The sequence below is a fragment of the Delphinapterus leucas genome, chromosome 2 (genome assembly GCF_059928025.1).
Source record: "Delphinapterus leucas isolate spDelLeu-1000000601 "Yukka" chromosome 2, BTC_Dleu_Yukka2, whole genome shotgun sequence".
Taxonomy (NCBI): Eukaryota; Metazoa; Chordata; class Mammalia; order Artiodactyla; family Monodontidae; genus Delphinapterus; species Delphinapterus leucas.
The window spans coordinates 24,184,255-24,196,747 of NC_143130.1; the positions used below are offsets into that span (position 1 = coordinate 24,184,255).

At 44.4% G+C, this 12,493-nt stretch overlaps 1 protein-coding gene across 2 annotated transcripts in view; it reads left to right on the forward strand.

Annotated features, from left to right (window-relative positions):
• Positions 1–12,493, forward strand: part of SFMBT2 (Scm like with four mbt domains 2) — a 209,663-nt gene that overhangs the window by 167,496 nt on the left and 29,674 nt on the right. For both annotated transcript variants that reach the window (XM_022580255.3, XM_089906532.1), the window contains 3 exons: positions 3,079–3,121; positions 4,929–4,999; positions 7,618–7,757. In XM_022580255.3, coding sequence (XP_022435963.1) covers positions 3,079–3,121; positions 4,929–4,999; positions 7,618–7,757 — 254 coding nt within the window. The remainder of the gene's footprint in view (positions 1–3,078; positions 3,122–4,928; positions 5,000–7,617; positions 7,758–12,493) is intronic.

Below are 12,493 nucleotides of genomic sequence, written 5' to 3' on the forward strand. Positions count from 1 at the left end.
AAAATCAAAAAAGGTTGTTGACTTCACACAGAGCACCAGTACTTTTGTCTCATTTATCCTTTAAATGTCCGCGTGAGATGAATATTCGGCAACATTTCCCTGGTTGACAAACTAAGTCACGTGATGAGGCAGGGAGAGGATCTTCACTCCCCGTTTTGTGTACAATTCATGATCTTGATTAGAAAAAATTTCAGCTAAATACCATACGTTTGTATGATCATATCTGAGAAAGAACTACTTTTCCTCATGAGGTTTACCCCAAAATAATCATAATTGGTCCCAGTAATTTACTGACATAAATATAAACACTAAACTACTCTGAGCACTAACTAAACCAATGAGATTTCAACTGGACTTTGAAAAGTGCATCATATCTTCTGATCACAAAAATGCCAAATTAAAACAATATTAGTAACTAAACAGCACAGCATCACATACACACACACACAAACCACTTAAATACCTACAAGTGTGTGTTTTAACATATATTATTGTAGGTCATTTTCCTGAAAACGGTAACCATTTAAAAATCTTCAAGCCTAATCCATCTCGGCATTTATTACTCCCCCCAATGGATAACAGAAGTATTATTTTAAAATGTGAGTCCTTAAAGTTAGGGGCTTTAATTTTTGTGAAATATATTTCTAATGTTTTCTTTATTAATTTATATGCTAGCTGACTTCTTTGTAGCATCCTACCATAAGGTCCGCTTACGTAGATGCTCAGAACTTTGCCATAAAGGGAGTTCCATCCCATAGTTGGCTTCCTGTTCCCTGATGTCAACAGATTTTTGAAGGACACTTAAGAGACCTACTACATATTCATTACGAGTTAGATGGGGCACTATCCGTGTGAATCAAAGTAGGGGGCGCAGGTTATAGACAGAGGCGGATTTTAAGGGATTCTTCTGTACCCCATACTGCACACTGAATCTGATCCAATAACAGTGACATCACTGCCCCTCACTTTAAAATATTTCTAAAAATTTGAGCTTAGAATAATTATTTCAGTCTCTAGGGCATTCTTTTTCTTTTTCTTTTTCTTTTATTCTCACTTAAAATGACGCGGTTCCTTGGCCCTCAGCCTCCACAGCCACTGGGCAGGTTCTCCCCGGGTTCTCCGGGTTTGGGCCGGATCCCCTGTGCCTGGTTGTGCCTCAGACAGAAATCTATGCCCTGATCCTTGTCCTCCTTCCTTCACATGGATTTGGGAGGCGACGAGCATTCTGAGTTTTGAGTTTTTCTGGATGAATTCCCACAGGGTTAAGATGAACATTAATGATGTTTCCTTTCTGTTTCGCGCTTCGCTTCCCGGTCTGTTGTGTGTGGCTTCTCATCAAAACATCACGCACTTCAGGCATCTCAACCTAATTAGCAAAGACTGAGTTAGGCAAGTGAGTCTACACTCATTTTTCACTTTAGAGATCACGGAGTTCATACTTTTTCGTAGTAATTACAGGCAGACCTCTTGTCACAGATACTGCGTTTTTTACAAATTGAAGGTTTGAGGCAACCCTGCATCAAGCAAGGCTACGACGCCCCTTCTCCGACAGCATTTGTTCACTTCGTGTCTCTGTGTCGCATTTTGGTAATTCTTGCGATATCTCTCACTTTTTCTGTGTTGTATTCGTTGTGGTGATCTGTGATCAGTGACCTTTGATGTCGCATTTTGGTAATTCTTGCGATATCTCTCACTTTTTCTGTGTTGTATTCGTTGTGGTGATCTGTGATCAGTGACCTTTGATGTCGCATTTTGGTAATTCTTGCGATATCTCTCACTTTTTCTGTGTTGTATTCGTTGTGGTGATCTGTGATCAGTGACCTTTGATGTCACATTTTGGTAATTCTTGTGATATCTCTCACTTTTTCTGTGTTGTATTCGTTGTGGTGATCTGTGATCAGTGACCTTTGATGTCGCATTTTGGTAATTCTTGCGATATCTCTCACTTTTTCTGTGTTGTATTCGTTGTGGTGATCTGTGATCAGTGACCTTTGATGTTACTACTAAAACTCACCGAACCTCAGATGGTAGTTAGCATTTTTTAGCAATAAAGTATTTTTTAATTAAGGTATGTACGTTGTTTTTTTAGACATAATGTTATTACACACTTCGTAGACTACAGTATAGTGTAAATATAACTTTTATATTCACTGGGAAACGAAAACGTTCCTGTGACTCTTTTATTGCGATAGCCACTCTGTTGGGGTGATCTGGAACTGAACCCACCATCTCTCTGAGGTCTGCCTGTACTGGAATTGGGTACTAAATAAAATCAAGAATAGATGAAATTTGAGTCACTATTTCTCTTATTTATTTTTGTTTTCGTCTTATTTCTCACACATACGTTTTGCTTTGAAGAGGCAAAGTCTAAATGAATCTGCCAAACTCTGACAGCTTTAGAGGTTCTGTTAGAATTCATTTTTGCTAATGTTGGAAGATGCAGGCTTATCTATGCGCAAATTTATATATGCCAGAAGCTCTGGTCTGTCTTTGTGAAGGTGACTCTAACCAGTTATAAATATAAACTGGAAATGTTCTTAACCCCAAGTTTATTATTGGCTGGTTTATGTCACTGTTTGACAGACGTATATGTTTGCTAGGCACCAATCCTCCTTTTAATGATAAAACGTTGTAGTTTATAAACATGCCTCTAATCCTAATTTGGGAGCATGCTGCTATGGTAAAATTTTTTGACTTATCACATTTTCTGCGGGGAAAAAAGTCATCTGGGTAATCTCGCTTATACCAATCCATCTTACCAGCTGTGTTCCTGGGAGGTCTGATATGTGTGCTCTTTTTCTTTTTATTAGAAGCACATTTTAGAATAAAGTAGCCAGTGTAGTGATAAAGTTAAATGTACTAAATCCTATTTAGAGTTCATTTCTGAAAAGTCAAAGTCTATTTTATGCTAGAAGAAATTAAGATAAAATTGTGGCCTGAATGAAATAACTTTTCAGTTTTTAAATTGTTACTTTAAAACAGACAGTTCTATACCTACCGAGCCATTTTAAAAAATGCTTCTTCCTAGCTAGCTATCAAAGCTGCTTTTCTTTTTTTCCCTTTTTTCCTGTTTTACAGCACAAAAGAAGAGAAAGATTGCAGTTGTGCAACCAGAAAAACAGTAAGTTTGTTTTTTCACAAAAACTCCGTGGTAAACTCTGAAGTGTCTTTCAAGAGGATGGGAAACAGGGCTGTTTTCGTTAGAGAGCTAGTCAACACCTAGCACAGTAGTAGAGGGGACAGTAACACGTAGCTCCTGTTATTTATTGTGCATCTATTATGTGCAGGACACAGGTCTTGCTTCTAAAGCAGTTTCTTCTCCAGATCGTAACTTCTCACTTTCCTCCCAGCTCAGCCGACCTGAAGGATGCCCAGTGTCCAGCATTGCTGGTAAAGGCACTCTGTGCTCATGGTTCTAATGCCCCCAGGGGCCCTACAGAGCTGCCCGTCCAGGCCTCGGCTCTGCCCGCTCCCAGCCCAGTGAGCTGGAGCAGGTTGCTTTATTTCCCCCCATCTCAATGCCCTCCTCTATAAAATACCCATTTCTCAGGTGTTTTCGGAAGATTAAATTAGATTCTATGTGAAAATGTGTGGGCCCTCCGTTGCTGAATAAATGTAGGTTACGCCACATTTCTATTGTAATTTTATGAGGAAGGAGGGTGTTTGACAGCCTGTGGACAGGCCGGCTGTATATTTTTTGGAAAATCGTCACTGTTGGTAACATTCTTATATGTTGGAAAAAGTCTGGAATATACTACAATGCACATCCCTTACCAAGTCATTATGTTTTCTTAGTAGACTGTTGGAAAGGGAATTGAAAACAGCGGGTTTTTTTTCATGTACCTGAATTGAAACATAAATAAAATGAAATTCAATAATAACTGCACGGTTATTTGATGCAAATAACAGTTTTCTTGGTATTCTTTTTACATTTCTAACAGTGTTTCAGGTTAATCATCTCACTCCAGTTTTATCTGGATAACATTGAAATAGAGAGGAAAAACTAAACTAACAGTCACGTCATGGAAGCCAAATTTGAATTCATGACTCCTCAATTTGCAGTCCGTGGATCAATGGTTTTCACCCTTTACTCGCATCTGTCACTAGACAGCTCGTTAAAACACAAGTTGCTGGGCTCTGTCTGCAGAATTTCTGACTCAGGATGTCTGTGGTGGGGCCCGAGCATCTCCAGGTGTAACAGGTTCCCAGGTGATGCTGATCTGACAGCTGGGGGACCCCACTTTGGGAACCAGCACCATAGATGACCCCACTAAGATCTCTCGTTACCGTTTACTTGGAGTTTATATAGTTTTCCAGCTATGCGGCTTCTACACAGCCAACCTGTACATCCCCGGGAAAGCCAAGTTGCCTCTTTTCCCCTAAGGTGACAGTTTTTATATTTGTTCAGCAACTTTTTACTGAACAACAGCACAGACTTCTGTCATAGACTCATAAACCTACTTCACATTTTAAGAATCATCACTTCTTAGATTTTCTTTGGAGATTTTGTTTTCAGTGCGGCCGTGACCCACACAAGCATGGACGCCAGAAATCAAAAGTCAGCAGAAAGTCATTGATGAGAAGTCTGACTTTAATTAAAGTCGATGCAAGCTGACTTTCTGCGTGTCCTAAATATAATTAAGGACATTATTATAATTCTGTAACAAGCGACAAGCCCAGGAGTGACGTAGAGGAATCTCAGTGATCAGTGATGACCCCTCCAGGGGCTGGAGACCCATAGGCTTCTTGGACTTATTGTAAGACTTGCCTGCAAAGATCTTACCTGTTGTTATACATGCACACATTGTATCTGACCACATTCTTAGCTCAGATTTCTCTAATAGTTGCTTTAAGTTATGAAAAGACTTTGGAAGGTACCAGTTTCTTCTAAAGCGTGAAACCCATGGGAGTTTTTTCTTTATCCACAGATCATCGTCCACAGTGCCTGTTGAGAAAATACCTCACGACCTTTGTTTATTCCCTCACCTGGACACCACAGGTAAACTAGCTACTTAGGACGCCCTGACGCTTCCCAGTATGTCGCTGTGACTGGAGACATGGATATATTTTTAGGTCAACATGAGAATACTCAACTTTGAGCCAACTGGCTTTTTTTCTTGCTGCTTATTTACAGATACCTACTCTTTTAAAAAAAAATTCTAAGCTAAATTCTTGGTGCCTCTTCTTTTCTGCTTCTTGGTCAGTAGCTCTAGACACTTCCCTTGGTCTGAGGAAAAGGGTCTGTGTGTTACTTGGAAATTACGAGCCCAGTTAGGACTGTGTATCATGAATAATCATGTGGAAAAGGAAGGAGTTGAAAATATCGTTATCAGGCATTTCTTTTTGGACATTTTATGCCAGTTGCACTTGCATGTTTACACTAGTGGTTAATCCTTAAGTCCCTGTGAGCTTTTGAATTGTTCCCTAAAACCCTCTGTTTGAATAGCTGGTTGGGAACAGTATATGTGTTTTAATGTATAAAGTCCTGCGTCTTACAATAACCTTTAAAAACACAGACGTGAATTACCCTTTGACCACAAATCTGATTATAGACATCTTCGTACATTAAGTAATATATTTGATTAAGAATTCTACTTTCCAGCCAAAACGAAGCCTGTTCTGAATTCCAGGATTAAAACCTATATACTGTGGAAGAATCCTATTAGGCAAAGGTTTCTTTGTAGTAAAGAGAGCAGTTTTGTGAGTAGACTTACTAAGGTTGTTTTTTCCTAAAGGTCTGGGCAGAGTAATCCTATCCCCAAATTTCCATGTAAATGCAGCTATGGACATTTTTTTTTTCCTGTTGTATAAAATTCAAACTTCAGAATGGTTTTAAAAGAACCATGTCATCTTTCAGAGTTGGTAATTGTTATTTTACTCCTTTTTTTTTTTTTTTTTTTCCGGTATGTGGGCCTCTCACTGTTGTGGCCTCTCTCGTTGCGGAGCACAGGCTCCAGACGCGCAGGCTCAGCGGCCATGGCTCACGGGCCCAGCCGCTCCGCGACATGTGGGATCTTCCCGGACTGGGGCACGAACCCGTGTCCCCTGCATCGGCAGGTGGACTTTCAACCACTGCGCCACCAGGGAAGCCCCTACTCCTTCTGTTTTATACCCAGAAAAGTAACATGTCTCCCTCCTTACCCTTTGGTTCTCAGTTGAAGTCCTGTGAGAACAAAGCTTCCCAGACTGTCAAATCACCATCCCAAATGAATAACAAGTTTTTATACAGAAAGGAAGTTTTCATACTGTTAGTGCAGCTTGACTTGGAACAGTGGCAGGAGAAGGTGAGTCTCAGCTGGCTGTGTGACCGCAGTCCGTGTGTGTAGACATCAGGACGCATCCCAGTGATGACAGGGATACCTCACCATTTAGTTGTTCTGCTTTTTCCCCATGGCAGCTTGAGACACAATTAGATCAGCACCTTGCCCTTTTGCTTTAAAAGTAGGAAGGCTAATGAGGAAGATGCAGAGTTAAGCCCCTGGGAGGCGCATTTCACATCCATGGACTGGCAAAATGAGGAAGCTTGACCATACCTAGGGTTGGCCTGGGTGTGGGGCAAAGATTAACAGATACACACTGTTATATACAAATAGATAACCAACAAGCACCTACTGTATAGCACAGGGAACTCTACTCAGTATTTGGTAATAACATATAAGGGAAAAGAATCTGAGAAAGAATATAGATATATACATATATATGTATGACTGAATCACTGTGTTGTATACCCGAAACTAACACAACATTGTAAATCAACTATGCTTCAGTTGAAAAAACAAACAGGAACTGGGCAGTGCTTATTCGAGTGTAAAATTACACTGTCTAGAGTGTGGTGAATAGCTTGGCCGCTTCTAGTAAAAGAGGGTACACAGACCCGGTGACTGAGCGACTCCACCCCTTGTTGTAGACCTGGAAGAATCTCTTGTCCATAAGCAGGAGTGGATTTTCACAGTTGTGTTCATTAAGGCACCATAGGTAATATTTAAAAAGCAGAAACAACTAAATGTCCATCAGTAAGAGAACAGAAAATTCAATTGTGTTATATTCACACAGTGGAATACTACACAAAGTGAAAAGTGAATGAATTTTCTGGATATGCATTTACCCGTTTGGGTGGATCTCAGAAACCTCATGTTGAACTGACAAAATGTTGCAGAAAACCTGTATGGAATATTTTAAAAATAACCTAAGTATCCTGAATTGCTTGCGGATACACATATATGTTGTGTGGTAAAGTTTCTAGACTCTCGTGGGAATGGTAAATGCCAGCTTCAGGGTAGTGGGTTCTTTCTGGGGGGTTGGGTGCGGGATTTCCTGAGGTAGGATAGGGGAACTTAGCTGTGTAACTGGTGTTTTTCTCTTTAAGCTACGTTGGAGGATACCTTAGTTGTCCTTGTCTTATTTTCTGTGTTTTGTGTGTGTGTTTTGAATCCTGCATAATAAACAGAAGTTTCATTTATATGGTAGAAAAAATAATCAGGATTCCTAAGATATTACTGTGGATGTAAAACGTTCTGATATGAAGACACAGTGCACCTCTGGGCAGTTTTGCCAACGCAGTAGGTTAAGCAGGTTTCTCCGGCCCGAAAGCATCAGCTGTGTTTCTCTTCCCTGCAGGTACCGTCAACGGGAAGTACTGCTGTCCTCAGCTTTTCATCAACCACAGGTGTTTCTCGGGCCCCTACCTCAACAAGGGGAGGATTGCAGAGCTGCCTCAGTCGGTGGGACCAGGCAAATGTGTGCTGGTCCTTAAAGAGGTAAAGCACATTCCACAGCCACAGGGGACTGGTTTTCACGGGGTGGTGGCCACGTGGGCACAATCCCTGAAGAAGGGGGTCATAGGAATTTGAGTCCATTCAGGCAACACGTACCATGACATGCACCTCTTTCCTCTCAATCCTGCGAACTGGAGGCTGGTGGTACAAAGATAGAAATGGCGTTCCTGCCCCGGAAACACTCCCTGTCTAGTGGGAGGGATGTGCCTTCCCTGCTCTACATTTGAGTAAAGCCTTTTGTGAATCATCGCTTTTTTGTTTAAAAAGATGGCCTATTTTGAGCCTTTGTGTAGGTACATTCCTGTTTTCTGTGACAAAAAAGCACCCCCGAAACATCAAACTATACCATGATGAGTGTGTTTTAATTCCTTGGGCACAACGATCCAGTTATCCATTTATCCGTCCATTTATCCATTGAACAAATGTGTGTTCGGCAACATCTGGGAGCCAGGCACGGCATCAAGTACCAGGTCAAGAAATAAACACCCCCTGCCCTCTGCCCATTTGGGTTTCACGGTCCTCTTGGGGAGATGACATAATTCTAAGTGAGACGTACAGTCGGGTGAAGGCTCAGTGGAGATCAGAGCGTGTGGTCTGGGCGCAGGGTGGGATGTGACGGATCTCTGGATGTGACACTTGATCTGAAGTAGGCAAAGTGATGGCGCCTTGAGTGCACAACACAGATAAGGCTGCACCGGTGGAGTTCAGGGTGGTCACGTGTGGCTGGAGGATAGCATTGGTCCTTACGTATAGGTGTAAGATTCACTGGTATAAAAGAGTATGTTATGTTTTGAAAAGAGAAAATGAGAAATCTGGCTGGCCTTCTGCCTCAGCAGGAGGCAGGATGGAGGAGAGGGTCTGCCTGGGAACGGCTTCCCTGGCATCCTGAGGGATATGGGGCTGAAGCTGTGGGTGACTGGAGCCTCCAGGTGACACCGCGCCCGTGCAGTTCCCGCCTTGCGAGAGCCCCTGTGAGATTTCACATTTCATTTCTCCCAAAGAGGATGAGATCATTGCAGCAAAGCCAGAATGCGTTTTCTTTTCAGGCCATCAACAGTATTCACAGTTAAAGACTTTCTCATATTTCGGAAAAAATCTGTTTTAGAGAAAATATTGGGGTTACAGTTGAGAAGCAACCCTGTAAGAAAGGGACCAGGCTACTGCTGTTGTTATTTGCTCAGGCGAATTTGACGTAGAAGATGCATAGCAGGTGCTTCCTGCCCGTCCTGAGCTTTCAGTCATGGGAGGGATGGACAAGCCAGCAGCATCTTCAGGGTAGTCAGTATCTCAGAGTGGGCTCAGGGCCTTGGAGATCTCGGGGACTTCCTGCACGGCCTGTGGGGTGGGGGAAGGGGGCAGCCTGCCCCAGGGGATGGAAAAGCATCTGGGAAGCCTGGAGCATTGGTGGGATCACGGGAAGGAAAACAGGAAGGAATGCTTGCAGCGCCTTAAATATGAGGACCATAGGGACTGGCGTGGAAAATGCAGAAATTCGAATCCAGAGTCTCCTGCGGGCCAGGACCCCGTCCTGGGCGCTTTGCCTGTGTCCTTATTTAGACTTGCTTTTCTTGAGATCTATCACCTTCATGCTTTACGTTCTGAAATCAAACAGTGCAAGGCTGGCGCCCAACCTGAGTGGCGAATGGATCCCATTGATGAGAAGTTAAAGGGAGATGGTGGCCGAGGAGGGGGTGGGGCAGCCCCTCTCAAAGGCCATCGGGGATGCTGGGGAGTGAGCTCCAGCCAGCAGCCAAGACATGGTGTACGGCCCCAGCTTGGCCCATAATATTTATTCTTTCCATCTGACTGTTTACAGGGTAGGCAGGCGACGAGGAACCCTCCCCTGCAGGGTGAGCCCAGAGACGTCGTCCTTTGTAAAGAACACGAAAACCCCACATAAATAAGGGTCACTTCTTTTTTCTTTTTTAAACATCTTTATTGGAGTATAATTGCTTTACAATGGTGTGTTAGTTTCTGCTTTATAACAAAGTGAATCAGTTATATGTATACATATGTTCCCATATCTCTTCCCTCTTGCGTCTCCCTCCCTCCCACTCTCCCTATCCCACGTAGGGTCACTTCTTTTTTTTTTTTTTTTTTTTTTGCGGTACGCGGGCCTCTCACTCTTGTGGCCTCTCCCGTTGCGGAGCGCAGGCTCAGCGGCCATGGCTCACGGGCCCAGCCGCTCCGTGGCATGTGGGATCCTCCTGTACTGGGGCACGAACCCGTGTCCCCTGCATCAGCAGGCGGACTCTCAACCACTGCGCCACCAGGGAAGCCCGGGTCACTTCTTTTAAACTCACCTTCCAGCCCCAGATATAAGACTGAATTACCAAGGTAGAACTCTTTATCTGTTGACACCTCTTTTGTTGCTGTAGGATGAAAGGGGAAGGTATCAGCAATTCTATTTACATATCCCTAACACGCACACCAAGAAAGAGAATTTGCTCACTTAGTGCAGTGGACTCTGGATCACTCGTATTCTTTCTGGGAACCGATAAGTACAGAAATCAAAATATCCAACAATCCAAAATTATTAACGGTTAATCCAAAGTTTGCTTCAAGGATGGCAAATACAATTAATTTCTAAATGACTCAGGACCCCCCCCATTATTAACATCTGTCCTTTGTATCATGCTGTTATAATACAACGCCTTGCACGTCGCAGATACCCAGTGAACGCACGGGGATGAATACACACTGAGTTCTGCATCTGCCTGACCGTTCTCTCTTCTTGGTGCCATTTCTCACCATGTTACTCACTGGGTCAGCCTCTGACGTTCCCAGTTCCTTTTAGGTTTGCTGCCTTTATTCCCTCGGGCTGGGAAATCAGCTAACAAATTTAAGTCAACTTCTATCCATCGACTAAACTTTATTTATTGAGCTCCTGCTCGCCATAGAGCCCTTGAATAGAACCGTTGAGGGTGTTCAGCTTCAGCAGAGGTTACTTCCAGGTGGGGAAGGTTAAGGAAGGCCCAGTGAGATCTTCCCAGGAGTCAGCTCAGCAAGCTCGATGCCCAGAGGCCCTTCTTACTGCCAGGGCCGATGCCTCGGAGAGTGGAGGCTGCTGGAACACTACCCGTAGACAAGTGAGCGCTTACTGTGCATTTAAGTCGGTACAGACCACAGATCCCACAGGTGGTGGATTTGGTCTAAGAAGAAACCAAGCCCAGGTTACACGTAGGGATATCTGTCACTGTATAAAATATAGCCCCTAGACCTAATGGACTCTCTTGAGTTCCCCCAGTGCTTTCAGCCCTTGAGGGCAGCCTTGCCATGGCCATATCACCTGCCTGAATTTGTGCCTGGTTTTGTTGCCAGTGATCAGAATGGGACAGGGAAGCTCACAAAAACCTGGTGAATGGATGCGCTTGTGTAAAGTCCCCACAAGACCGTTTCACACCCACGTCCCAGTGGTTCCAGTGAGGTCCTTGGCCACCTGCAGACCCTGTTAACAGACACAGTGGCCTTAGGGTCAGTCTCTCTTTGGGGCTTGGCTAGTTTACTACATAATTTTTTTAGAATTCAGCAGTAGTTAGCCCTGATCAATCCTCTGATAGGTGCCAGCAATCAAGTTTAAAAGCTAGGCCAGAGGGACTTCCCTGGTGGCGCAGTGGTTGAGAGTCCACCTGCCGATGCAGGGGACACGGGTTCATGTCCTGGTCCGGGAGGATCCCACATGCGCGAGCGGCTGGGCACGTGAGCCATGGCCGCTGAGCCTGCGCATCTGGAATCTGTGCTCCGCAACCAAAAAAAAAAAAAAGCTAGGCCAGAGCAGTGTTCTGATGACAGGAACTAGTTTTTTGCTGATGTTCAGAAAATGCATGAGGCAGGAAAGAAAGAAAGAAAGCACTTCAGTTCTGTGAGTGGAAGAAAAATGTAAGTCCCACCAAGCCAGTGTTCATGCTAATACTCCTGCTTCAGCCCAGGACCTGGGCATGGTTTCCAATTGCATTTCACTTACAGAGAATGAGGGCATTAGAGCAAAGACAGAGCACGTTCGCTTCTTCAGGCCATCAGGGGTGTTAGTAGTTAAACGTTTTTCTGTCTTTGGAAGATGTAGAGTGATGGCTGTTTTCCCTCTGTCTGGTTCTTGGAGAAATACATAAGGTCTGTGGGCATGGATGTGGAGCTGGCCTTTGGAGAGGGGTCCTGAGGGGTACTGAGTGCTGAGAGGGTGGTGGACCAGAGGGGAGGAAGTTTCTGGCAAACGGGAGGATGAACGCCTGTTCACTTTCTGGGCAGTGAGCGTCCTGAGCTTGAGTAGGGTTGAGGGCGTAGGGACCTCGATTCCAGAAGGAGGGCGGTGGAGTGGAGGCAGGCAACCTCTAAGATCAGGAGCCCAGTCAGGTCCAGTCACCTCGAACAAGGGGCTCCCAGCGAGTAGCCTGGAAGGGAGGGGGCAGGTCGAGCCCATCCACAGCCCCTCAGGTCCCCGGGGCGTTTTGTGGGACCCCCGGGTGCAGTCGCAGGGAGAGTGGGCCCTGTGACGACAGACAGGAAGTGATGGTGTTTGTCATAAATGAAACTCGCAAGATCAGGATGGTCGTCACCAGCCAGGACTGTCCTTTTCTATCCCCAGTACTTTCCCATGCACACCTGCCCCAGTAACGCCAGGGTCTCCCCAAGTCAAATAAACTGCAGGTCCCTGGGGGCCCTCGGTGAACTTGGGAGGTTTTGCATCCCAAGCGTCCCACACCTCTGAGATCATCAGCATC